The sequence below is a fragment of the Nipponia nippon genome, unplaced genomic scaffold (genome assembly GCF_047370975.1).
Source record: "Nipponia nippon isolate SJK-2023a ecotype South Korea unplaced genomic scaffold, ASM4737097v1 scaffold_3, whole genome shotgun sequence".
Taxonomy (NCBI): domain Eukaryota; kingdom Metazoa; phylum Chordata; class Aves; order Pelecaniformes; family Threskiornithidae; genus Nipponia; species Nipponia nippon.
Window position 1 is genome coordinate 88,756,705 of NW_028262347.1, and position 27,662 is coordinate 88,784,366.

At 44.2% G+C, this 27,662-nt stretch overlaps 2 protein-coding genes across 11 annotated transcripts in view; one reads left to right on the forward strand and one right to left on the reverse strand.

Moving 5' to 3' along the window:
- Window positions 1-1,438: 1,438 nt before the first annotated feature.
- Window positions 1,439-16,017, reverse strand: NUDT13 (nudix hydrolase 13). 4 transcript variants are annotated; one of them, XM_087766859.1, is made up of 9 exons: window positions 15,981-16,017; window positions 8,160-8,271; window positions 7,109-7,248; window positions 6,159-6,266; window positions 5,688-5,794; window positions 4,676-4,801; window positions 4,332-4,443; window positions 3,524-3,678; window positions 1,439-2,931 (listed from the first exon to the last, which is right to left on the reverse strand). In XM_087766859.1, the coding sequence occupies exons 2-9, from the start codon at window positions 8,240-8,242 to the stop codon at window positions 2,737-2,739; spliced, it is 1,026 nt and encodes a 341-aa protein (XP_087622985.1). In that variant the 5' UTR covers window positions 8,243-8,271; window positions 15,981-16,017; the 3' UTR covers window positions 1,439-2,736. The 4 variants fall into 4 exon arrangements, with proteins under 4 accessions (XP_087622985.1, XP_087622983.1, XP_087622984.1 ...); XM_087766857.1 differs by lacking the exon at window positions 15,981-16,017 and adding an exon at window positions 9,826-9,951; XM_087766858.1 differs by lacking the exon at window positions 15,981-16,017 and adding an exon at window positions 9,034-9,593.
- P4HA1 (prolyl 4-hydroxylase subunit alpha 1) overlaps window positions 12,908-27,662 on the forward strand; it is a 38,185-nt gene continuing 23,430 nt past the window's right edge. For 4 of the 7 annotated variants that reach the window (XR_015706693.1, XR_015706692.1, XM_087766851.1 and 1 more), the window contains exons 1-4: window positions 15,814-15,952; window positions 23,305-23,421; window positions 24,332-24,428; window positions 27,019-27,170. Coding sequence is in view for 5 of the 7 variants with exons in the window: in XM_087766851.1 (XP_087622977.1) it covers window positions 23,334-23,421; window positions 24,332-24,428; window positions 27,019-27,170 (337 nt within the window). In the remaining 2 variants the exon portion in view is untranslated. Of the gene's footprint in view, window positions 12,927-15,813; window positions 15,983-23,304; window positions 23,422-23,665; window positions 23,707-24,331; window positions 24,429-27,018; window positions 27,171-27,662 lie in introns of those variants that run through there. The other 3 variants (XM_087766852.1, XM_087766850.1, XM_087766853.1) reach the window with 3 other exon arrangements.

Genomic DNA, 27,662 nt, shown 5'->3' on the forward strand with positions numbered 1-27,662 from the left:
GCCTATAATCATTCCTGCTTTTTCAACATCAGGGATAGAGGCCACCATTGTGGCTTCATACCTAAGTCAAAAGGGTATGGATTAAGGATTTTTTTTTAAAACAGTTTAAAATTTGAGGACCTTTAAAAGATGTGATGGGAATACTGCACTTTGGAGTTGTTCTTGCTCTACAAAAAAAAGTATTTGAGTAGACTGAAGAGACTTTTTCTAATTGATAATTAAAAGGAACATGCAGACATTTAAAGCTGTGTTTTAAAAGGTAAGTCACAGAAGCAAACAAATCAGAAAATAGCTTTGCTTTTCCTCTTAAATTTCTTCTTGTAGAAAACAGGCAGTAACTGATGAAATCTGAAAAAGCCTGGTGTAGTCAGAGCATGAGATGGACTGCAGCTCCTAGAGTTGTCCTGAAGTCTACGGATATCTGGCAGCCTCAGCCTGGGCAGTGTCTGGCCCACCGACGTCAAGCAAGGGGGCAGCAGTAATGATCACATCTCCTGTGACCAGCCTGCCTTATGCCATGTCTTAAAATCTTGGTGGTGCCCGCATCACCCCAAAGGGACACCCTGCCAAGACGGGTCTGTATCAGCAATGTAGAAGGGACAGTTCTGAAGGAGCTGGTGTCAGTCAGTACTTGCTCTCTTTCAGTTAGAGCTCACCGATAGCCTGCATGTTGATGTTAAAAACCATCATTTAATACGCAGAGTAACCCAGTGTTGCCCAAACACAGGTGAATTTTCTCCGATGTTGAATCTGATCACACTGTAGCTGGTTTCACAAAGATACACTGCAAGTATGTACCGTAAAAATACAAAACCACACCACACAAAGCTCAGATTACTGCAGAAGTCACACAGCCGTTCCTCCTTTCACTCATATGTACTACTTCTTGCTGTTTTTACTTCTTAGTCCTTTTCCTGCCACTGGGAGAACAGATCACGTGTGGATATTAAAAAGTACTAAGTTCATCGAGCTGGATGTTGTACACTAGAAGCAAGCTCGGGGCACATTAATGAACTACCTAAGGGTGAGCTGGGAAGGCATTAAGGAGAAGTAGGAAGGAGGATGAGAGGTGGGAATATCTTGCTGGTGCGTATCTATCTAACTCTTTGATATCTTCTACTGCAGAGAAGGGGAAGAAAGGAGTGAGGCTGAAAATGAAAATGGCAGATTCCAGAGATGAGAGAGGAAGAGAGAAATGCTGGGGAATCAAAATGGTGTGATGGGAGAGAAAGCAGGAGGAACTACTATGAAGAGAGGCAGCGAGACATATTTCAAAGGAAACTGGATGCAGGAGTGTTGCAGTTCAGTTCAGTGGTGCGTGGGCTCCTGTGGTGTCTCTGGCTGGGCTGGAGGGGAGGAAGCAATGCCCTTGGCTGTACCAGAATACATTCTTACCGGGATGACTGACAGATCGAGTTCACAAACATGAAAGACATGCTCTGACGCGTGGGTTTTATTGACTGAGGGTTAGCAAGGGTGGAAAAGGTGTGTGCACATGCCACTGTGACCTGAAAGAATCCCCTCCCAACCTTCTAAAGTAAAATTAACCTGAGGGAACAAAGCATGTCTCAACGGTGTGAGAAAGCCGCCTTTTTTACTTATTGCTCCGGTGTCATGAGTCCAGATTTTTACCATTGCTCAAAAAGTTTTTCACCTGCAACGAATCCTAATGGTGGCAGTCAGTGATACATTCCTGTTCCCCCTTCAAGTATCTCTACTGATGGCTTTGCAATCCTGGCATTTGAACTCTGACCAAGTAGGCAGAAAGGACCGTCAGCCTGAATCAGCAGCAGATCAAACATCCTTCCATCCATCTCTGACTAAGCTTTCCTCAACCAGACTGTCTCTTTCTTGCTCTCCCTCCAGAGATGTGATACCATTTCATCAGTAACACGAGACCAGCTTTCCAGGCAAGCCACAGACTTTTGGGACAGGGTAAAAGGCACTGTGCCTTTCAGATTTTTTCTCTGTTGGAAGTGCAGTCCTTTCTTGCAGCAGTTCCTCTCACCTTTGCATTATCTGGGTTCTAATATACTTATACGTAGGTTTTGCTCTTCCGCTCTCCACCACCAGATAGCTCTGTTCTCTCTTCCTTGGGATGGAAGTAACACTGTCTTACTGGTGGGGAAAATGGTGCCTCTAGAGATGTTTTTAGTTGCTCAGATATCTCAACGGAGTAGCAGCCCACTTAACATTTGCAAAAAAAATAAGATGTTTTATATGAAACTGGAAGATTGAATAGGAAGGGAAACAGAAGAAGGGGAGAGCATACCAGCAGTGGCTTTTTTTCTGTTTTTTTGATAGTTCTTCCAGATCCATATAAATGTGTACACTGAAAGGCCCCGCTGTCCCTTTATTTTTCTCTGGAAAAACTGTGCATTTGATATCCATCCAAGATGGATAAAATGGAGGAAAATGGGACACAGGTGCCAGAGGCTCACTCTTCTGTTGCTTGCTGGGCAACAGCAGCAGCTGGTCATAGTAAGTTTGATGCTTTGGGACTAAGAATTTTAGTGTACATTTACTGCAAGTCATGGGATCTCAAAGGTGATCCACTGTACATGGAATTGTCTGAGGATGATCAGTTTAGAAATGCCTTTGTAGGTCTATGTATCTGAGTGTAAGAGTGCCATCAGTCTGGTGCTATCCTCACAGACTTTGCCTTCAGTAACTTTGGAAGCTTTTGTGTCGAGCTTTTCTAGTTCTGGTAGAATCGCAGACTTCATCAAGTCGTGGCTAAGCCGGCTGGGAAGTTTGCTGCTTAACCCACTCACAAATCAGCTGGTGAGCAATGGCCTGTTTGGGAGGGAACCAGGGTAAAAAACTACCATCGTCTTGCTTTGAAGATCTGGGGTCTCTCTTGAGACCCTCCACGATTTCCTCCAGACCAAACCAATGGGCTTCCTCTAGTTCCAGGCTGTTCATACTGATCTGGAAAGAATTGAGAGAGTACCAATTCCTTAAATCAGATTTAAATGGGGGCAGCAGTGCCTGGCTTGTTCTTGCGCCCACAAAGATCCTATGCTAGAATGCCCAGAGTGCTTTATTCATGCCTGAATTAAGTGCTGATGCCAGTACAGGAAAGGACATCATTACTATCCACCAGTGCTTTGTTGTCTTGGTTTCCTTAGGGAAGCCACAAATCAGGTAGCCCTATTCCATCGTGGCACTGGCCTGCAAAGCACCAGTGGCTGAGCACAGTAATTAACATGGCAGAATCTGCATGTTCTATGGCAAATAGATATAAATACTAGAGAGTACCTGCTCTGCAAAATTCAGAGGAAAAAATATAGGGGTGCTGGGCTCTGGGCTTATATTTATACAGTGATCTGTGCAAAATCTGGCATGTTGCAACAGAAGAAACGATTATTTTGAAGTTTGTTTTTCACTTGTGGAGAAAGCCGATGGAAAACTGCATTTAGAGAGGATCTGATACTCTACAAATTAAAGTCTGTGGACTGAAAGAGATTTTGCTATGTAAGGTGGGCAGCAAAATGCCTCAGGGGAACCTGAGTCTGCTCACCTCAGCCTGCTGTGCTCTCACCAAGGCGTGACAAGCTATCATTAAGCAGCTGCTGGGAAAGGGCCAATGCTGAGAAGCTGAGTACCAGAGTGACTCCACCTCCAGGCCCACCTCTTCTGCCACCTCTCGTCGGACTGTCTCCTCCACGTTTTCACCTAGAAGCAACCAAGGTTAGGTAAGGACGGCCTGGCCTCAGGGCAGCAAACCGTGGCAAAGAAAACGTAGGCACAGTCATTTCTGAGGTGTTCTAGCCCTGACCGCTCACGCACACGCAGGAGCTCCGACTGTGCTGGCCTGGAAACACTTGTCAGCAGGATGCTCAATTAAATTAATCAACAATGGTTACCTCCCTTAAACAGAGGCATCAGAGACATTTTTGGCCTTGTCTATATACAGCTGGTGGACAGAACAATACTGTCTCTCTTCATCATTTCCCTTTTTAAGTCATTTTCCCTCCTGTAACAAGAGGTCTGTAGTTTTTCTTCTGAGCTAGACTGCACTAGACACAAAACGGACTAAAAAAGTATCCAGTGTTCTAACCTGGGGAGTCTTATACTTGTATTTACCATCAGGGACTAGAGCAAGTGATATACACCCATAATTCCCATTCTCTTCAGATGCATACAGCTATTTTGAATTCTGTCTGAATGGCAACACTAATCTATTTAGATCCAGTATGTTTTTCCCTGATATCACCTATGTTTCTGTCCTCCTCTGTGAACAGGCATTTGTTCGCTTGATGTCTCATCCTTCTGCCCCCACGCCCTGCATGTCCGAGGACACCGTGCTGGATCAGAGACCACCTTACCCACGTCACAGAAGCCTGACAGAGCGGTGTACATCCCCTGGGGAAATGAGGGCTGTCGTGCGAGGAGGCACCGGCTCCCATCAGACACCAGGGTGATAACCACTGGAGACATCTAGCAAATGCAGCAAAAAGCAAAGCAAGGAGTTCAGACCAAACAAGTAAGTGTAAATTGTTGCTTTTCCTAGCTGGTTGGGGGTCACTGGATGAACACTAAAGACAAAGTACCCAGCTACATGCAAAGCACTCCTGCTGCCTTTTACAGGTTCCCCTCCATGTGTCCCAGCAGCACTGGCTTGTCACCACAGAGACCCTGTGTTGCTTACCTTGGCTGTTCAGGGGCTCACCTGCGGATAGTAAGTTATTCCGTTGCCGTGGCAGACACGCTTGCTGCCAGCTACGTTTTTCTGAGTGGGCTGCCCAGTTTTGCTACAATACTGGTGGGAATCGTGCCACCGGAGAAGAGACTGGGCCTGTGAACACCAAGAGAGAAACACAAATCTTATTTATACATGGGGCAAAGAGATGGTTCAGAGCAGTCTTTGCTGTCTTCTCCCCAGCATGCAGTCATGTGGATAAACTCTGATTATGTCTGGAAGCCACAGAAAGGTAAATTACGTACAGGGACTGCTTTGAAAAATGGCAGACTCTGCAATCAATGTTTCATGCTTCTTGCTTTAGCATCCAAATTTGAGCATGTTCGGGGGAGGTGGGGAAGAGTTGTTCTTTATTGGGATATACTGGAAGTAGTAATGGGAAATGAACTATTCTAAGGAGTCTCCAACCCTGAATACCTTCTTGAAAAATAGCCCAAGCACCACAAACATTATAGAGCAGGAAAAGAAACATGAGCTATTTCTACTTATGGGTCAGGACAGCTGATTTTCACACAAGTCTTTTCTTAGGACCTCCAAAGATACAGCATCTGCAGAGTAACAGCTTATAAGTGAGTAGTTTTAAAAGAGCAGCTCTGAGAGAAGATCTATGAGTTCATTCATGAAATTCAGTTTGTCTAGAAGATTACAGAAAAATAGTGTCTGATAGTTGTTGAGGACAAACTGGGATTGCTATGTCTACTGATAAGATCAGTATGTTTCACACTGGACATGCAGCAGGTTGGTGCTAAATGGCTAATTACTGCGGTCATTTTTAAACCACTTGTCTGTTTCTCTTTCTGTTGCAGCTTGCTTTTGGGATCACAAACGGGAAGACTGCTGTAATTTATAGTGTTTGTACCTAGGTCACTGAAAAGTAGGTACTTCCACAATACGTATTAAATCATAAAACAATATGGGAGACAAGGAGAAGGGTTGATGCTAGAAACTGCAACTTCTTAAAGTAAAAAATCCTGTACAATACCAAAGCCAGCAAAGGAGAATCTTTCCCGTCCACTACAAAGAGAGCCTTTCGTAAGTCAGTAAATGATCCCTTGAGTTCAGACTCAATGGCTGATTTCTCCAAGGCTCCTGTTTAAAAAAACAACAATAACAAAAAATCTTTGATCTCATAAATTGTGGTTATTATCCCAACTTTACGCCCTTCATTGTTCCGGTATACAATTTCTGGAAGTTCCCGTGGAAGTGACATCACACCAGTGGTAATATTCCCAAATGTTAAGTGACCTGCCAACAGCCCACCTTTACTAACACAGCAGTGCAGTTCTGTGGCTCTGACCTGCCATGCTCATAACAGCTCCTACAGAGACTCAACTGAGTCCTCTTTGGCAGTAAATGTTCGCCCAGCAAGGACTAGGGATGCTGCCTAGGCAGCATCTTCATCTCAGTGCATCAAACGCGATGCTGACACAGATGAAAGAAGAGTCATCCCAACCTAAATCCAGGGCAAAGTGTGGTACGTGCTCGTCTGAACAACCGATCAGCACTGACTTCTCTATCCACTGTTCAGTCTCTTTGAATTTCTCCAGGATCCTTTTCATCTCTAAACAACAGGGGAAATGGGAAGAAAAAACTGTGATGAAAGCAAATTCATACAACCATGGTGCTCTCTCTGGATCTTCAAGGGACATGCAATCTTTCTTCACCGAAAGGGTTTTCAAGCATTGGAACAGGCTGCCCAGGGAAGTGGTTGAGTCCCCATCCCTGGAGGTATTTAAAAGACGTGTAGATGTGGTGCTTAGGGACATGGCAGTGATAGGTTAACGGTTGGACTCGATGATCTTAGAGGTCTTTTCCAACCTGAACAATTCTATGATGCTGTGATTCTATGATCTTGGCTCAAGGCAGGGTGCTCATGTGAGAGAGGGGACCAGACAGGTGGTCCCACCCAGATGGAGGCCAAAAGTCTGGCTTTCCTCCTAGCTGTTGGAAGTTTTGACCATGTCAGGCTAAAGGTGCAAATGTTGTAATGCTTGGGGAGCAGCTGTCCATTCTGCTTCTGTCCTATACCAGCCAATCTCGTTCTCTCAAAGAAAACTTTTCCTGCATTACACCAAATAACCTTTGTCAGTTAGACCTTGCTTATTTTCCTGCCAGCCCTTTTTCTTCAAAAGGCATGGTCCCAAATGTTTAAAACTGATCCTCTCAAAACAGATCAGGTATATGTTGATACCGTATGGGTGTGAAGAGCTTGTGTCTGCATGCCACAGTTTTAACTCTAAATAATCTTTGGTTGTTAACAAATAGCGTGCTGCATATAGCAGGACGTTCCTGCACAGCGTGATAGATTTTCAACCCCCATGTAAGGGGTTGCTTATTGCAAATGACTCTGTATCATTTCAGCTGTGTAATGCAGGAGGTGTTTCTTTCCGGACACCTGCTTACCTGCTGCACTGAGCTGTGGTACCAAATATTTCTTTCCAACTTTCTGCAGGAAGGGGGAGAGATTGTGAAAGAGGTAGAAAGTTCCTGAGGTCTGGGCTTGTCTACAAAGACTATCATCTTCCTTTAGCTCGTTTAAGTATCTGTAGTGAGAAAAGAATTGGGAAGACGAATTCAAGATCATGTTGAGATTACCCGCATTATGCTTATTTGGACACATTTCTTTTGCACAGAGCAGGGGGGGCTGAATGGACAGTACAGATTTTTACGTACTCCACATGCTTCTAGAGTTTTCAACAGCTGAGTCTACTCTTTGGTGGGCTGTAGCCTCTAGTGAAGGTGCTGTGTGGCAGAAAATATTGCAATTCTTACTACCACACAAGTAGCCTCAAGTTCTGGACACCGGAGAAGATCAGTAACCCAGTCTCTTAATGCAAGAGGTCTTCTTTATAGACATGATCATTTGTGTGCAGGAAACCTTGATCTTCCCTTTTATCCCCCCAATCTGGATGGCTCCAAGTCCTGTTTGGCAAGGCTACTGAGCACTTTGGATGTTGAATACGCTTCCCATCAGGCTACGTGCATCACTGCAGGGTGCATTCCACCTGTCACACTGACGTGAGGGGTAAAGACCAGGCTGAAGTCTTCCGGCCCAGCTGGCCGGGACCTGAGTTAGTTAGGAAAAGCAATCATTGGAAAAAGGGTGTCAGGATGTGCTTCTTTCAGACTGTTTGAAGTAGTATTTAAAATGAGGTGAGCGGCATTACTTCAAGTCTGCCTCGTATTTTCAGAGATCTTTAGCTAGGACAGCAAGCATAGGCATTCATTAACAGAGCTTCAGCCTGAGAGAAGCAGTTCTTATCAGCGACGAAGGGAGTGGAGGGATTTTGACTGTTATCATTTACAGAGCTCACATAGCATTACTATATTATTGCTGAACTGTTAAAAAGATTAACCTCCGGGTTAGATTTAGGTGCGGCTGCTTGTGACAGTAGACACAAGAGTGCCAAACTCTGGTCTTCTCACTGTACACAAGAATCAGATAAGAACTTACCTCATTTTTCTCACATAGGTAGAGTGTAACCTGCAGAAGAGAGAGGAAGCTCTTCTATACACCGCTTGATAAATTGCAGCCATAACCAACACCTACAGGTAGCTGTCTCTGCCTAAAAAGAGAAACATAGCATATAATGCAGCGGCCCTACAAAGTTAAGTTTGATTTAAAAGGTGCAATAACCTACTGCTACCAGAAATCTCCCTCTCACAGGGTCTGCAGAATGCTGGCATCTGCTTTCTAAAGTTATCACTTTGGTCTTAGTCTCTCGTCACACATCAAACCCAGTTTCAGGCAATTCTTAAAACTATTTAAAGATACCTCAGTTTGTTTCCATCTGTGAGTGTGCACAGAAAGTCTTACAGAAATTGCTGTAAGACTAGGTTCAATGCTCCTGTCCTAAACTCCTGTATCCCTGGGGAGAAGAGCAGCGAAGGTGGCTGCTCTCTTGTTTGTTTCCTACACAGTTGTAATGGCCTCGATCCAACTGAACATCCTATTGCAGCGCACAGTAGATCTGTGGGAAAGGCGCTGATGCCAGAAGAGAATGAAAGACAAAATATCAGCTGCGGAAGAGAATTCCCCGAGTTAGACAAGAGACAGCAGTTGCAGCTGAATTGGATCATCTCCAGCTATGAATGTTTTTTTGTGCCAAAGGATCCTACCACATTTTCAGCCCAGGCAGTCACAGACTGCAGTTTGAACTCAGCTTCAGGATGTCAGAAAATAGCCAGAAACGCTACCATCTCTAGCCTTCATTGGAAATAAAAATGAACTATGATTCATGATCCTTAATGATTATTTTGAATATTTCACTTTTCAACCATAGAACTTGAAGCCCTTTAAGGAGGAAGTTATGTTTGCTTTGATTTACAAACACATAAGCAGTGCTAAAGAAGAGTCTGTGAGTCCTTCCTTTCGGTAAAGGTCAGCGATGGCTCCTGAGCCTGAGTGGTGCCTAAGCAGAGGCTCCTATCTGTACGTGGAGGCAGTTTCTGTAGCCAGCAGCATGGAGGCTTTGCCTTGCGGCTTCTGACATCTCTGCCCCGGATCCCTCTTTCCCACTGTCTCAGCTGAGGGTGGTCTTCACCGCGATGACCCCTGGGGAGATGGGGGAGCCAAGCATGTCGTGGAAGCTGCTGGGGAGAGCATCGGCATCCCTGCTCGGCGCTTCAGCCGCAGCAGCGGGAAGTCAGCACGCTGCCAATGCGCTCAGGCAGACACATGGGAGGATGGCGACTGTTGCAGAGACCGTGTCTGAAATGATTTTGTCGTGCGATGATTACGTGTCCGTCGCTTCTCCACCCCCACGTCTTGCATAGCCCGGTGTGTGAAAATCTCCGGCACGGCAGCCAGCACTGAATCGAGGAGTTTACAAACAGCTCTGCACTTTGCTCTGGAACGAGCAGCAGGATGTGACCGGCTGGGACCAGAGGAATAGCTTGTACCTGGAACCATGAAATGTATGCAGGCGTTTAACCCCTTCCTTCCTAGGAACCGCAATGCCAGATTTTGGTTAGGATCACTGAAAACTCTGAGACGGTAAAAACTTGATCTCGGGAGGCCGGCCCAAACTCCCCTGTCTTGCCTGTAAATCTCACCTAGGCTGTACAGCCAGCAGGAGGTGGATCTAGGCCCGCATCCCCCACACGTTCTCCCCACTTACTGTGCTCTGTGCAAAAGGATTGCTGTCTCCAGCAGCAGGGATCAGCTACCAGAGTCCCACCTTGACCTCTGAAGCACTGCTCCGACAGCAAAGAGCGGAGCAGCTGCCTTACAGGGCCTGAGTCGCTCTTGCCCCACTGGGAGCGCTGGGAAATGTAGTTCTGCACAGGCTGTTTGCAAGCCCTTGGCAAGGCTAGATGGCTGACTCTCTGCTCTGGATTTTGATTAACTCCTGGAGTTAGTGAGGCTGCCTGAGAGTAAACTCTTTTTTTTTTTTTTTTTTCCCCCCCCACACCTGCTTCATTCTATCAGAAACCCACATGCTGTATTTTGCCAAGCAGAAGTTCTTATGAGAACAACGCTGCTGCAGTAATTTGAGCTGTTGTTAGCAGAGGAGTTTGTTCCTGGTAGTTTCTTTTTGTCTTTTTTTTTTTTTCTCCCCCAAGCTTCTGTTTTTTGTATCGGTAACACAAGAGCATTGTTTAAAGTTAAGGACCATATGTCCTCAAACAGGAAAATATGCCAAGAGCTGTATATATCTAAAGGACGGACCTCTTCAGTGTTCAAGCACCCAAACCCGGAGTTAAATTTGCAAGTGAATAGCTCTGATTAGAAAGCGCGCTTTGCCAAGACAGATGTCAGAATAATGACAAATAGTTTTCATGCCTTTATAACTGAACAAACAGATTCCTCTCAAGTACTGAAAACATTATTCTGGGCTGGAACCTACCTGCCTATATTTAGCACAAAGAGAATTTTATAAACATATGAAAGTAAATATTTTCAGGGTAGCTTTTTTGCTTTTTGGTTATGAATTGAGACATTCTAATCGAGAAGTCACGTCATGTAATTTGAGAGCATAGCTTGTAATAATAATAAATAGAATATGCAGGGAAATAGCACTCTTGTTACCAGTGTTACTTACAAGTTTAGGTTTAATAATGCTTGACTGCTATTTGTGTACTTCCTGAAACAGAGCAAGCCCAATCTTATTAATCCACTAGCCTAATTGGATTAATGGACAAAACACATCTTCCCTTAATAAGATAAAGGATTGAAATATAATCTCTAAGGGAAGTATCCACCCTGCTGTTAAAACAAACTAACAGATTTATTGACCCTAACTGCCCCCAGAAATGGATCTTGCAAGAAGAGCTGGCTTTAGAAGGAAGCACCTGGGGGGGATACTTTGGACCTCAAATCTTGGGACAGCCTCTCCACCTTGTTCAGCCCAAAGCAATAGGTCATTTGGCAAGTGCACCCCTATCCACGTGAAGGATTAAAAGCCAGAGCACTATGCTGCAGCGTAAAGACTCCTTTGAAGGCAGTGCAGTGCTGTAGCCTCTCATTGCTATATGCAGCTGAAAAAAATCATGGATTCGCCCCCATCACATACACCTGGCCTCTGTGCTGTGTGAAGACAGGCAGAGAAAATAAGATTAGAGTCACTTCTGTGACTGATCTGACCGGTAGGAAGCCATGCAGTCTATGAGAGATTCCTTGTGCCTTCTCCAAGGGTCCATACGCCTGCTTATGATTGCACATTGTCCAATTAAATATTTCTGCAGCACATAAGCAGGGGAGATTATTTTGAAAACAACAGAGGCTTTCTCGCCATTTATTCACGTAATTATTTAAGGAGAACAAATATCAGTTGTTACTTTGGCACTGGGTTGCATCTTTGTAAGTATTTTTGAACTGGCCTGTTGAGTTGTGTGAATTGCATCTATAAACTGTTCTTTGTCCCCTGCAGATACTGTACTCCATGCAAGACGCAATCCTGTGAGTGAACTGAAGGCCTGGCCATACAAATGCATCTCTGACAGCTTCCTGTAGCTTACTAATTTGAGCTTTGGCAGGGCACCAGAGGAAGTGAATCCCTGAGACTCTCCTGATGCAAGAAGAGCAAACAAAAGGAGCAGGCAAGGAGGGCATAAGCAGTGGGAACAAATAGTTGTGATCTCTTACATGGACAAGATTGCAAAATAGGCAAATCTTTGGCCCTGTGTTGCTAAGATTTTTATTTTTTTTTAAATCTGGGTTTGTAAAATACTTATATTGGTATTAGCAGTTGGTAAAAGATTTTTCAAGTCAAAGAGGTGGCTGGAAAATGTAATTCTAGGCTAATAGTGGTTATACTAGTAATCTTGCTTTTTCTTGCTGTTCTGTGTCTTCCCAGCTGCCCCCAATAACCAGAAACAAGCATTAGAATTGCTAACAGCTGGCCCTTGCAAAACAACTGTTAATTGCTTTAAGTACCCAAAACTAGCAAAATCCTGTTGGAAACTTATGGTCAAGCCACAAGAAACTTCTTGGTTAAAAAAAAAAAAAAAAAGAAAAAAATTCCTTTTTTAGGAAGACACCAAGGAAAGATAAACCACTTCTTTAAAGAGAAAGTTAATGAGTAGTCTTTCCCTCTATCATTAAATTTTAGATGCAAACTGACCAAATCTGGCCTTGCTCTAAAGTTAGACTTGTAGTGTATGTTATGTATATGAGGGACTCCTACAGTTTCTCATACTCAGGGTGGGGACCTTGAAAGACAGAAACTGTCTAATTGGATACTGCTGATGACATTCTGTGCTCCTAAGACTTGCACAGGTGTAGAGGAGACACCTTAACATCTGAAAGGCATTTTAGTAGGATTTGCTCATTTCAGCTTATTGGGGTAGCGTGTGTGTGTGTTTTGTCTTTTCCTCTCCCTGCTGCTGGTGGTTAGGGAAGATCCTCAAACTCTGGCACTGATTTGCTGTGCTGCACAAAATAACTGATGATACAGGATCCAGTCTCTTGACTGCAGATAATGACTTTTTTGGGAGCAGACTAGCATTGACACACAAGCACCGTTTGATGAACGTGTGTGAAACTAGATGAGGCTGCTTCTCTTTACAAAGGGTAAACCTAAGTTGTTAATACACTTAGAAAGTGAAGCAGTACTGTGAGCTAGCTTGGTATGATATAAAGATGACTCACCCATGTCTTAAACACTGCATGCAGGTCACGGCCCGTTGTCTCTAAAAGGACACTGAAGAACTGGAAAAGGTTCAAAGAGGACAACAAGCATGATCAAAGACTTGGAATACGGCCACTGCAAGGAACTAGGTAGGTTCTGATACTTCAGCCTGCGTAAGGGATAGGTACCAACTGTTTTGTGCCTCTTCCCATGCAGGAACCTGGTTAATCAAATATAACTAGCTGGAGCCACGTTCCCAGTGAACAAGTGGATCTGGTTTTCCATGCCCTGGCTAAGGGATGGTGCAACTGCTAGGTAAAGGATGTTGTGGATGCAAAACAGTTCTAGCTTAAGAGAGAAATACTTAACAGAGAACTCCGCTGAGGGTTGCTAAATAGATGGACCACATCAGGCTGAGAACATCCCTAAGTTAAAAGCGTTTGGAGGCTATGACAGTATTCTAGGCAGCATGGGCTAAAAGAAAGCTTTGGTGTGAGCCACTACAGTTGTGTTCTTATGAGGCCTCTTGTGCTTCGTTTTTCTTTTAGAGGGACCTTTCTTTTAGTATCCTTCAGCTTAGAACCTATGGAGTGCTTCTACAGGATTGCTTAGAAAAGGAAGCATGTCGTTAGGCTTGTGCTTGCTACAAAGGAGTCAGTGCTTCTGCTAGAAAACACGCAGGGCTCTGCAAATCCTAAAGAAAGTCTGAAAGCCACTTGTTCTGCTGCATTTCTCTCTCAAGAAGCGTTCCTGTTGCACTTTTTCTTAGAGGTAGGAAGTGCTTCTTAACAAGGTGCTGACATAGCAAATTGCTTTGCTAAGGCCTGCTTGAAGCTGCCCAACCCCATCAGCGTTTGACAGCAGGTGATAATGCACAAGTCCAGCATAGAGCAATTTACAAACAATCTTTTAATGCAACTGGAACGTCAGTGACTGTGCCACAGTTGAGGAAGACAGGAGAAAATAAGTACTCTCTACCTAACCGGCGGAAAGCACCGATAAGGGGTTCATGGTGCAAGATGATGCCATGACTATTGGAAACAGCTCTTGATTTGACTGCTTGGTAGATGTCAAAATCCTGGGCTCCTTTTAGCAGAAATTTCTTTGCCTTCAGCCCCATGCTGAAACTTGTTGTTGTTCTCCACTGTCTGCCTTACTTTCTAAAAATATCAGAATAGTGCAGAAGACGATGAGAAAGCAGTGAATCTCGCTAGAAAGAATCTGAATGCCTCTACAGTGCATGAGGTTTTGCCAAATCTCTAGAAGCTGCTGTTAAATCTCTGGCTAGATATTATGGACTCTTCGGATAATAGGGCTTTAACTAGATGCCTCAGCTAGAAGCTTGGATATCATTCCAGTGTTTCCTGCTAGTTGTAGGAGTTGTATTTCTGTTGGAAGACGACCAAAACTAGAGGAAAGGAAGGCTTATTTTTTGACGGATAGTTCCACTAAAAACTGGCCTTCTTCCTGCTCTGGCGCAGCAGCACTCGCAGTACTGGCGATGTAGTTGGCTGTGCGGACACATCTGTGTCCACATCTGGACGAGAAATGACTAAATTCACTTAATGTTGTTGTTTGTTTCTGAGATGAGATATGGCATATCTCTTAGGCTTCCCCAAAATGGGGCACAACACCTGATGTTGTGATGCTTGCTCTTCAAAAGACGTTGCTGAGAGAGTTGAAGCTGAGGTAACAGTTTAGGGAAGAAATCTTAGTTATAGATTCTGCTGCAACCTCCAGTTACCTCTTAGGAGTGAGGTGGTTTTAAGCCAGTTGAAATTAACTCTGCTAAAGAATGTGTGATAGAAGGGGATTTTGATCCATTGTGTCTTTGCCAGCACTCTGTAATTGTTGTTGTGAAAGCTTCCCAGCTAGGGGTGACCAAAAATGTCTGTCTTAAAAGAAGGAAGATCACAGGCTGGCTAGGCTAGTAAGGAGATGATTCTTTATTTGAAGCCCACATCTAAAAAGAAAGGAAAAATTGCTTATGAATGTCCCTGATTCTAACTTAATTGCTGGAACTACAATGAACAAATAACTAGTTTATTTATGAACTCCTAAAAAACAAAGAACAGTCAGCATAGATCCGTCATGGCAAGACACATCCAAGCAGCTTCATGTCTTTCTGTGCTAGCCGAGAGCTCTTGTGCGCCAGAGAGGGGTGAGAGGTGATACGCTTTGTGATGCGGCTTTTGATACCGCTTTGCAAGATGCCTTTGGGAGCAGCAAAGTTTAGATGAAAGCCCTGGAAGAAGGAGAGGCTGCTTCAAGGTACTGTCAATCTGGAAACATCTTCACCTGAGCTTTGCGGAAGACTGGCAAAAGTATTGGCTACCGGCAAGGACTTGGGTGATAGAACAGAAACGTAGCAGATGACACCAGTCGGAGAGCGGGAGGTGCAAGGTTGGTTTAGAATCAAAAGCATCAATAGAAATTAAAGCACCAGTCAGAGATAAACGAGACTCAGTAAGAGTGAGGAGAGCTGGCTAGCCAGCCTGCTCCAGAAACGAGAATCTAGGCAGATGATGCTAAATTGTGCATCCAGCATGAATCACCGACAACATGCTGTTGCGGTCAAAAAGCAAATGCCGACTGGAATGTCTATTCAGAAGTGTCGGCCGGGAGCCGGGCCTGGCGAGACCTTGGCAGGAGCACGGGGCCCTGGTCTGGGCTCTGCCCTCCGGCAAAAACCCGCCTCCTCGGGGGAGCTGCAGGCAGCGACCCCCGCGGCTCCCGGCATTTTGGGCCTCTTCTGGGAACTTTTAATCCAAAAATGCCTGGTGGAGGTTCCGATTTTCATCTCGCTTCTTTCCCGCCCCCCCGTGCTTAAACAGGCAGAACCCGGACGCTCCGGGTGCCTCCTTGCAGGCGGTGACCAGCGGCTGCGCCCCCCGGGCGGGCGGCGGGGGCGCCCCGAGGGCCGCGCGCCGGCGGCGCCCACGTGGAGTGGCGGCGGCGCCTGCGCAGTGGGGCGGCCGCCGCTGTGACCGAGCTCACGTAGCGCGCCGCCCGCCCGCCCCGCCCCCCCGCCTCGCGCGGGACGGGGGGGCGTGGCCTGGGCGCCTATAAGAGCCTCGGCGGGGGCCGGCCGCGCGCGGTCGGTTGCGCCACGGGGCAGCTCGCGGTTGTCTGTCCCCGCCGCCGTCCCCTGTCAGCCGCCCCCCCCTTCCCTCAGGTGAGGCCCCGCCGCCCGCGCTTCTCACCGGTGAGCGGCGGCGGCGGTGGTGTGTGGGTGGGTCGGGGCGTGAGGGGAGCGTCGGGGTCCGGGCGCCGCGGCGGCCGCTGCGGGGGCGGGGGCGATACGTGGCAGCACGCCGCCGCCGCCGCTGTCCCTCCCGGCGAGGGGCCGGTGCCCCGGCCCTCCCCGGGCGTTACGTAACGGGAGCCGGCAGCCTCCGGAGGGGGGCGGGAGGGCGCCGCCGCGCCGGCAGGCAGGGCCGCGGGGGCCCGCCCGCCTGCCTGCCTTCCCCGGGCTGGTAGACGAAACGCTGTCGCCTCCTCCTCCTCCTTCTCCTCCTTACGGGAGCTGCAGCCGTGCGGCCCCTTCTGTGCGCCCGGCGTTTAAACGCGGCCGCCAGCAGCTCGGAGTCCCCTGCGCATCGGCGCCCTCCCGCCCGGCTCCCTCCTGGGGGTGCGCGGCGCAGGTGCGCTCCCGCCCTCAGCTTCGTGGCACCCGCCGGGAGCCGGCCGGTCGGCATCTCTGCAGCCGGGGGCTGCTGTTGTTGGGGCTGAGTAAAAGGGAGCTGATGGCTGGCGTGTTTGTGCTGCCCTTGGAATTTAAGAGCTCTCGGGCACCGAAACGATTTCATGCTTGGGTGGATGAAAAGTTACTTTGCATAAGCGCTGAAGGGGCTGCAGCAGTTGTCACACGCCGTGTGTGTAACCACGGCCGCCGACTGTAGTGATTACATCGTGAGGAATAAGGCTTGTCTTGGTTTCCCTCTCTTTCTACTACTTTGGGTTGGATTCAGCCAATTGCGTCGTGTAAAAGCTATCTTGCATCTAACTTTGCCCTAAGCTATACCTTTCAGCACGTATTGTGATAGGACCTAACCTGACTAGAAGCGAAAACTCCAACGTGGAGTCTTGAGAGTTCTGTTGAATGAAGAGAAAATAAAAATGTCAGATGTGCTTAGAGTAAATCTTCCAGTTTCCCCTAAGCGTATCCCTGTTTTCAGGTAAAGATTTTCAGGGTCACAGAGGGAAGGTATCAAAAGGATTGCCCGGCACTCAGTTTCACACATTCTGCTGAATTCAGTAAGAGGAGTTACAGAGGTGCTCAAGCGCTTAAGTGTTCTCCTACTTTTGATACGTAAAGATTCAGTGCTCAAGGTTTTAGTAAATGAAAAAAGCTATCAGTTACAACAAGTAGATAAATGTTAAATGCAGCTTCTTACAATGCCAAAGACTATTCAGCTAAGCACAAGCACTACTCTGCAAGCAGTACTCTGGCAGGGGTGGAAAGTAAAGGTAATGACTTGCCAGTTTGTTTGGGAAACAGAGGCCTGCTTTTAGGGTAAGAGATGTCCTCTCTCTTACTGTTCTGCACCCATTACTACTTGTGGATCATTGTTGGATACATTTGAACGTCTTGAACCATACTACAAAGCATTTGGTTTGACCTAGAGTACTCTGCACTGCTTCGTAATTATATGCTGACAGAATCAGTACTGATTTTTTTCTTTTTTTTTTTTTTTTTTTTTTCCTCCTGGGACTCAAAGTAACAGGAATATGCCTAAATTTTGCCATGCTAAGAGTGTTAATTCTGCCATTTAAACAGTAATTTTGGCATAGGTAGGCATATCTCTTCTAGCTGTTAATTCATTTAGAAACTGAGGCAGCAGCACCATTTCACGAACTGCTGTCCAGTGGCAGTGCTGTCCTAAGCAGTTCCTGATCTGCGCTCTTCACACGGGCTGGTACATCTGATAAACCAAATCAGAAATGAGCGTATGGGGGGGAAATCAGAACCTCATCGCCCAGCAGAAAATAGCTGATGTGGATTATTAGTTCCCTTTGCTAATTCACTGTGTAGCACTACACATGACGGGTCATCTCCGGGCACAGCCGAGGTGGTAGTGTGGAGACAGGAGCTGCTGCAGAAACTTCAGCTGAACAACAGGGTTAACGTATGCGTTAAGAGGTATGCATTGAGCCAGAAGAGAGCGAGGCTCTCTGACCTGTAGAGCTGTAAACGTTGCATAATGAATGGTTGTAAAATCTAGCATTTAAAGCTGTGATTTTTGAGGCGTGCACGTAGATTAGAAAATACCCAGTGCAGTTTGAAAAACATAAAGGATAGATAATGAGTAACACTGTGGAAGGAGTGAGGATAAATACAGGTTTATGGGAGGAAAACTCTGCCTCCATGTTGAGGTTGATATAGATAAGGAAACTTTTTTTTTTAAAAAGACAGTGGTCTGAAAGAATATACTCGTTAAAAAAAAATCTTACTTGATAAATTGTGTCTCTTGAACTGAGGAAAGACTGTAAATAAAATCTGTGCTGAAACAGCATCTTTGCTGTCACTTGTGCTGTGTGTTTCTAGGCAGTGTTCTTGCAATAACTTCAGAATGACTGGCTGTTCCCCTTCAGTGGAGCAGGCTTCCTGCTACTGCAGAACCACCTGTGGGGCTGCAACTTCAGCCTAAAAGAGCTCTTATCTGTTACTGTTTTTCAGCTGTTGATGGTTAGGATTGTCCTGCTTTCTTTATAATCACTTTTAATATCTGAAAACATTCTGTATCTCTCTATAGATACTCTGCTAATCCTTGAGCAGAAGGATAAATAGAAGGATAGCCTCCTGCTTGTTGTGTCTAGTAAGATAAGTGCTCTGCTCTATTGCCAGTGTTCTTTGTCTTGGCTTAGAAAGTTAAAACAAGTGGGCTCTGAGAGGGCTGTGTCCATTCAGTCTTAGTCTGGAAGAAACCAAGCTAAAACTTGCTTCCGTTCCTTGGGTACAAATCTGTGTACGAACACACCTGTTCCATAGTCAGACTCAGGAATGTTGTCTTCAAGTTGGCAATAAATGATACTTAAAACACATCACCTACTTGACTCTCAAATTGATTCTCATCTCTTATTAGATGTAGTATAAGTAATCTTTTTATATATATATATAACTTTGTCATTTAAAAGAAGCCTAAAACATGCCATGTTCTTTTGTTAGCAGCAATTCTGGAAAATCTTTCTTCTCTCACTGCTTGGATCTTAATTTTAAAACAGCCTTTAAATATAATGTGCTAGAGAACTTAGGGAACTGGATTCTGATGTTTCTGTCCTGTGAGACTGTTAAGCAATGATGACAGCTAAATGTTCTTGGTACTTAATGCCTACTCTGGGAAAGTTCTTTCCTTTTGAGTAGTATTTCCAGTCACATTGTGTCGTGAGACTAGAACTTGAGTTGTTCTTGAGACAGAAGAGGTTTAGTGCAGTGAGCAGCTATCATTTCTGCTATCCTCCCCCCCAACTCAGCTCAGTTAACTGATTTATTTTTTTTTTTTACATACAGTGGGATACAGTAAGGGTTGTGAGAGTGGACCAGTATTTAAATCAAAAGTTGAGGATCTTGGTGATACAGTTTGACTCCTGGCCTCACAGCAGACTTAATTTTGAATAGGTCACTTATTTCTTACCTAGATAAAGAAGCTGTTTTGGAATTAAGATAGAGCTATTCCAGAATAATTCCATGTTGAAGTACACCCTCAGTTTCCATTTTCTATCTTGTTTTCTGGATCCTGGTAAGCACCTGGGAGCTTAGAATTCGTAGTGAGGAGACTTGTATAATAAGCATCTTCAGTTAAATGCTTCAGTCTTTGGTCACCAGTTGCCGTGACCTTGATTGTTGTGAGGTTATATCGCTCTCCGTAGTTTGTCTTAACTTCACCTTTCCTTCTGCTTGCGTGGATGCTACATGCATGTCCACTCTCCAGACTCTCGCAGGTTGTTTATACTTGTAGGGCAGAGCTGAACTCTTTAAAAAGTCCTCAAAAAACCTGCCTCTAAGTTTCATCATTTGAAATGGCGTTTGTTCTGTATCCCTACTGTTTGGGGAATCCTGTGCTGCGCTTGGCAGTATCATTTGTCTAATTGCTGTTTTGTTTTACTTGTATCTTCATGTTTGTTTGTTCTTTGCTATTTTTTCTGGTTTTTTTGTTTTTTTTTTTCTGCTCTGCCATGTTTTACTGTTTGAAAGCTTAGTTAAGTATACTTCTTATGGAAAATCGGAAAGCTCCTGTGTTAAAACTGTCAGCTGGACTCCCACTTTGTATGTGGGTAGTGGATTCCCTTCTCTCTGAGATGCTCAGCTGCCATCTTTGTGTTTGTCTGAGGGACGTGGCTGAGGAGGAGAGTCAGACTGACAGGAATAAAGTAGAGAGGATTTTCATCTTGTTTTGCTTCATGTCACTGACAGGAAGAAATTAAGCCTACTTATTTGGCAGCTTGTGTGTCTAAGAGATTTCCAGCATCTATCTTAACTGAGCTTTATTTTCTTTGATTTGGGAACCTGTAGCTGATCCTTCTGCCGTAGTTTTGAAAGCTGTGCTACTTAGCAACTGCTGTTAGGGCAGTGAAAGCTTGGCTGGCCGCTGCCTTGGGCTCTGTTTCCAACTCTCTGAATTCCATCTGGGAGGGAAGTAATCTTGGGTGGCTGAAAGCTATTACAGGAGTCCGAGTCCCTGCAAATGATAGAAAATCTGGAGACTGCGAAAGGAAAGAAAAATGAAGTTGGAAGTGACCTCTGGACGTCATCTAGCCTAACGTCCTGTTTAAAGCTGGGTGAGCTTGGAGGTTAGGTTATGCTGCACGTGGGCTTGTCCCATTTAGTTTTGAAATCCTTCCAAGAATGGGAAACCGGTTTCTCTGGGCAACCTCTTCTAGTGCCTAACTGCTGTCACTGTGAGGAACTTTTTCCTTGTACCTGCTTAGAATTTCCCTTGTTGCAATTCGTGACCGTTGCCACTTGCTCATTCTGCTGTATGCCTGCGAAGGTGTGAGGAGGGAATAGGGTTGCAGCTGCGTTCGGAGTCAGCCCAGTATTGGAGCAGGCTGTAAAGGCAGGTAGAGAAGGGGAAAAACTGTTTCCAACGCATGCTACTCAAGCAGGCTTTAAGGCATCGTTCTGTTGTGCGAGGTGGAAGACTGTCACCGGGAGCTGTAGGTGGGGAGGAGACATTGTTTTCATCACATTTCTGGTGTTTTTTTGGTTGGTTTGTGTTTTAGAAAAGTTTTGTATTGATTAATAGTAAAAAGTAAACTTTATGAAGCTTTCTTTGTGTTTTGCTGAGTGCAGTAAACAAATAGCTCAATGAATTCTGCGTATTGATAACGTTAGCAAATATTTATTGTGAGTAGGACCGTTTGTGCTTTGTAATTGATTCACAGATGTATTAGCTTGAGTGCTGAATGAGCAGGAGGCACTTGGCTTTCTGCAGAGCAAAATATGAATTGAGCAGGGTTTCTAGTAGGAATGCAGGTACACATCAGTGTCCCTTGAGCATGTGGATACAGCTTCTTTTAAGTAAAGGGTGAAATTTGCCAGCAAGAAAACTTGCTTCCAGGTGTGACCCATTAATTTATGGCAATTACTTAATTGGAACTCTTGTTTAATGAGACTGTCAGTCACAGAAGAGGGAGGTACAGATGTTGCCACAATCCCTAGTTTATGCTGAAAACTAGGTAAGTGTTACAGGCTGGCTGGAGGGTTGTTTATTTGTTCATTGTGTTTAGGGCTGGAGTTTCAGAAAAGGATTAAACCTATGCTGCTACCAGAAACAACAATTTTGCCTTCCTTTGCTGTCTTTGGCTGCCAGTTCCTGCCTCCAAATTGCGCTCTTATACTGGCATGGATGTTACATGGCTATATAGTGAACTGTATCAGAATTGAACCAGCGTGAAATGAGCATTTGAGTTTTATTATTATTATTATTATTATTATTATTATTATTATTATTATTAATGTTTGAAATAGTCTGATTTAGCTGGTTGCCTGGCTGCCTATGGAGGGGATGAGCAAGCGAGGAGGAGGTAAGGAATGCTGCTGTGGACGGCAGGGCTAGTTTAGAGCACTGGTGAGACTGAGGTACCCGACTCGACTGGGAAAAAAGCAGGACTCCAGGTTTCCGTCCAGATTTTTACTTTACAGCTTACTTTCTGCCAGTAAATGTGCCAGAATGTTTCAGCCCTTCAATTTTGGTCATGCAGATTTCGGATGATTTACAAGAGTTGGAGATTGTGCTGCTTTTCTAGGCTCGTAAGAGTTTCCTGTTGTTCCTGGTAGTGCCAGTGAAACTGTGCTTGCCCTGTCCAAGAGGCAGTCCATAGTCAGTAAATCTAAATCAGAGTACTGCTCTTTCTGTAGTGCTAGAGGTGCAAAGGAAAGGAGGGAGCTGCTTCCTGACCCTTCAGGTGCAATATGAGAAGAAATGCTGCACTCTGGAGTCAAGGGAATGTTTCCTGTTAATACCTCCGCTTCTGGATGGGATGATTTTTCTTTGGGTGTGACTTTCGCACTTTCCTGATTTTGTTTACGCCTTGTGTGAATGGCACACCTGGTTTTGTTGTTTGTCACCGGTATTGTCAACTCAATCAAAAGCATATTGCTTTCTTCCCTAAACAGGCCGAGCCACTTTGTGGCTGGACTTGCTTTGCAATGTTTCTTTTTTTTCTTCTTCTTTTTTTTTTTTTTTTTTTTCATCATTAGTGGCCTTGCTGTTGGAGGCGTTGTAAAACAGTTTCTGTTAGTACATGTGGTTGTTTTAATTTTTCTGAGCAGCTGCAATACATCAGAGTTTAAGCTTTCGTGTTTGGAAAAAAGTAAATCTTGTGAATTCCAAGGCAGCATAATTACTTTTAAAGTATGCAGTAGTGAGGAAATCCTAGTCTGTTGAAAGGGTTCAGGATCTTGAAAGGCTGAGCTTGGCAGCTGTTTGTGGGAGAAAGTGCCGCCTGTAAGCCTGCTATGGACTTATCCAGGGACTAACTATAAACCAGCTGACAGAGAAACCTTTTGTATCAGGTATGGAGGCTGGCTTCATGATGGTGGCAGCTGAAGAGCAGGAGCATGTGAGGAACTTACTCTGTGGATTGGTTGTGTAGGGTTTTCATTTAGACCTGTTCCACTGGCATCTTTTTCACTGATCAAAGGAAACATTTTTTTTCGTTGAGTGGATGAACTTGATAATACGTATTTGAACTTGGTATTATGTTTTTTTCAGTGTTTGCTTGGGTTTTTTGGTACTTTTTGTGAAGCAGCTCTATCTGCAGTGTGTCTTAGATGTCAAAAAGATGGAGAGTGCTTGTGAAGACCCTGTCTCCAAGTTATTCTTTCTTCTCATACCACACAAGGCAAAAGTAGAAGAAAGTCTGCAGAAGGGCATCAGTCCTCTGTGAGAACTGCTCAAGCTTATCAAGATTCTGCTACCTCAAGAACTAGTGGCAGCCCCAAGACAATAAACTGTCTCTTTTGAAGGTAGATTTAACCCTTTGCTGAATAGGGATATTTTAACTACTTTGTTTCTTTCGTAGGTACGTGGTGAGGTGACCGCTATTGAACTATGGCGTTCAACAAGATTTGGTATACTGTAGCCCTTGGACTTCTGTTGCCCTTTTCTTATGCCCACACGGACTTCTTCACTTCTATTGGTGAGACGTGCTTTGGTGTATATGCTGCATAGCCGAAAGAATTTCTTGATGGCTCTGAAAACTGATTCTGCAACGATGTGTTAATGGCATGCAAGGCTTTAATTGGTTCAGAACTAAATCCACTTACTAGTTCATATGACCGTATTGACTTTTTTCTTTTGGGAGAAACGTGCTTTGAGTTAAGTTAGTCCAGTTAGTCTTAATGACCCAGGCTAGACTTTGTATTCATTATGTGTTCTTATAGGTACTGGATTTTAAACAAAATTTTGGTGTGGACTGTTGCACGTACGTAGAAGCAAGCAAAACAGCTGTTAAGGGTACATAATGATACCAGTATGTCAGCGTACTCTCTCTTGGGTTCTGATGGCCTGTGACACAGCTGAAGACGTGGACTGTATCACTTCACGATGAACCAGTTCAGCTGCTTCCTTGCAGGAGATTAAGAAATTATTAATTAATAACAGAGTCTGTTAGGAGACCCATTGAAGTCATGCAAGTAATCTTAAAAATGAAACGCTGGATTAGTATTGTATATCAAACATTAGTCTTTGTATATTTCTGTAGCTTTGTCTTTATTTGTTCTACGTTATATATGCTTGAATGAAAGATTACTCTGTTGCAACCTACTTCCTTTTCCAAATGAATCCTAAATTAGTTCTAATAATAAATATGTGATATTACATTAACTTCCATGGCAACAAGCTTGGTCCAATGTGAGATTTTTTTTCCTTCAAAAAAAAAAAAAAAGGGCAAGAAGCCTTACTCATACTCCTTCAGCAAATGCAGAAGGACTTTGGGGAAGAAAGGGTTCAAGAGGGGAAGAAAGTAGAAGAGAGGAAGAACGCCTCTAATTCTCAGTTCTCAGGTTTTTTTGTTTCTCCTTGTCTAACCAAGCTCATTTGTTTTCTAGGTCATATGACAGACTTAATTAATACAGAAAAAGATCTGGTGGTGTCACTGAAAGATTACATCAAGGCAGAGGAAAGCAAGCTGGAACAGATCAAAAAGTAAGCGGTTTGTTTCATAATGCTAATACCGAATAATGTGAGTCCACCCTTATGTAAAAAGTGCTTCCCAAGGCTGATTAAATTTGTGGAATTTTTCCTCTGAGGCAAAGCTTAAACTAGCAGTTTTTGCTGGGTTTTTGTCCTAAGTTATTATCTCCGAGCCATTGGTTTGTTTTATGCAGCTTTCTAATGATGAAATCTAATCAACTTGCTTTCTGTACGATACCTTCGCTTTAGGACTCCTGCTTGCATGTAATTCCCAAGGGCATGTAGTTCTTCGACAATCTGCTTAGTGGAAACTAAAACCCAGGAAGTCTCCAAATGAGCGTTACAAGGACCGCAATGATGTCTAGATTACACTAGATGTAAAAGCACTAAAAAGTGTTGGTGTGGCCATATCGTTCATGAGTGGCTAACCAATGAATAGTAATAACCCACTACAAGAGCAGTCTCTTTCTACGTGCTGTATTTAGATTTAAAAGTAAAATAAAGCAAAATAAAACTTCTTTACTGCTTTTAAAAATAACAAGAGACCTGATTATTGCCATTACTATGTTGCTCGGCTCAATAGGTGTGAGGACCAGAGCCCAATATGTCAGATTTTATCACAGCTAGGAATAAAAAATTTGTATCACTGAACAGGATGGTTTCCTGGCTTTCAAAAATGTATATAAATCTGTCATGAGGATGTTTAAACAGTTTTAGATAGATGGCACGAATTTTATTTTCCCTTTGTGTATTACATTCTGCCATCCAGGAAGAAAGATACTTCTATTGGACTGTGTTGGTTTTTATTGCTTCAAATGCAGAGTTGGAATTGCTCACTGGTTTGGAATAAGTATATTCTTTACAGCTACAAATTAAGATGGGAGCATGCCAGTTGGACATCCAAAAGTGTGTAAATACAGCTTATCATATAAGCACTGCAGCTCTCTTTTTATTATAGTAGAGGTGCTCGCTGTCAGGTCAGAAAAGTTAAAATAACTGTCACAGGGAGAAGAACCTGGAAAAAAATGCCAGCGTCATTTGAGTTTGTTGGGCTCTGTACTTTGGCTGAAGGATATTGGTAGCTTGTGTTGACTTAAACTCAGTGAAAGTTGGTAATTCACTGAAATGCGGAGGACGGCTCACACCTTGTGGGTGGCTTGTGGTGGAGGTTTTTATGAAACAGAAACTACTTGAAAGAACTCCTGGCCTTGTGGTTGTGGCTCATGGTTGCAGTGACTTTCAGCTACTTATTAGGTTTGATAGTCATGCAGTGGGAAACGTACGACCGATTTGACAATGTGCAGTGTGAATGCACAATTTGTTGAAATTGGTTTCTTCAGTCTTCAGCTTGCTAGAAGCTAGAGTTGGTCCACAGGAGCACTTTGAGCACTCCATTTTGGAGGGAACCATTTCACTCGCGTTGCTGCTGGCAAGAACCCAGACAGGGGCTGTCGGAGCATAGGAGAACAACTACAGACAGTGTGGGAAGAGTGAATGCAGATAGTGGCACCTTTAGCAGTTGTAAACATCTACCTGTCTCAGGTAAAGCAGGCAAACTTAATACAGGCATACCAAATTCTGGAACAAGCTGAGTGCCGGCTTGTGTGCAGAGTTCCCTCCAGGCTACAGATTTTGTATTTGCTTTATATTGATGTTGATGTTTGGTATTCTCTGTGGGGCGTGGCTCTTTTAATGTTAATTTATCCTGTTATTAGGGCATTCTTACATGTCTTCATGTCCTAGATCTGCATTGTTTTGGATAGAGGGGCGGAAGTTTGCCTGTTTTGCAGGCATGTAGTAGCATAGTGCTGGTGCTTATAGCATGACCGATGTGCTTGCTGACTTGAGGCTGGAGCAGACTCCCTGGATGTTTCCATTAAAATGATAAGATGAACAACAGCAGTTGTTGAAAGGTGTGCTTGTTTCAGAGCACATTGGAGTCGTGAATGGCTTGTGTCACTGACAGTGTTAGAGAGGGTTGTGGAATCAGAACTGTAGCACCAGAAATTTGATATGGGCTCCTCATTCAGGAGCGTGAGAACTATATGTTTCTTCATACAAGCTTACAGTATAGAAGGCAGTTCTGTGGTGGGAGGCAAGGGGCTTATCGTAGCTTTAAGAGTGTGTGTCTAAATGTAAAATAATTTGAGACAAGTGTTCTGTATTTGAACTATCTTATTGTAAACTTTAGAAAAAAGACCATTTGAAAATAGAAGATCAAAAATGTGGGTAAAACTTTGGTTTCGATTAGTCCTTCATGAAAACTCATAATGGAACTGCTGGCGTACTGCATTTGGTATTTGGAGGAAGGAGTTCGTTCAGCAGTGTTCCAACAGAGACCACAAGAGCAACACAAGATTTAGGCTGCAGCTGAGGAAGGTTTAAAAAAAAAAAAAAAAAAGGGAAGGAAAAAAAAAAGAAAATAAAAAGCCCTTTTTGTTCCTTCTAGGAGAGCTTTATATATAGATAATGTGAAAGCTTGCAATTTGTGTTGGTTGGTTTTTTTTTTTCAGTGAAGACTGTTGAGTAGCTTGAAATCAGTTTTATAGTGCATTGGCAGACTTTGACAAGGAACTTTAATGAATGTGTGTTTTCACTATAGATGGGCAGAGAAACTGGATCAGCTGACAGATACTGCTACGAAAGACCCAGAGGGGTTTTTGGGGCATCCTGTTAACGCGTTCAAGTTGATGAAACGGCTTAACACAGAGTGGGGTGAGCTGGAGAGCCTGGTTCTGAAGGACATGTCAGATGGTAAGTGTGCCTGTAGTAACAACAAGGATCACGTTATAATTGCGTTTACTTGACTCTCTTTTTCACGTGTCATGGTTTGAATTGGATTTGTAAGCCTGCTTTTGAGGTGCCTTCATAAAAAATAATCCTAGAAGACTTGCCATTTTGCTGTCAGTGTGCTATAATTTGAGCTTTACAAAAATTTAGGAAAACTGCGATGTTTAAACTGAATAATCTCCTTGGATGCTTTAAATTTTGCAAAGGAACAGGGCTTGCTTCATGTACTCTCCCACTTGGAGACTAGTATCTTAGGGAATTTCATCTCTAAGTGTGATGAGTCCATTGAACAGAAAAAAGGGAACGAAACTCTTCTGAGTGCGAGAAATGTGGGGCTGTCCTTTGAGTATGGTCAAGTGCTGTTGCTGCTGCTATGCCCAGAGGTGTGGTGGTTTGAAACCTGAATGTTGACAGAGACTGAGCATTTGTGGAACTGATCTGAATTAGTGTAGTAAA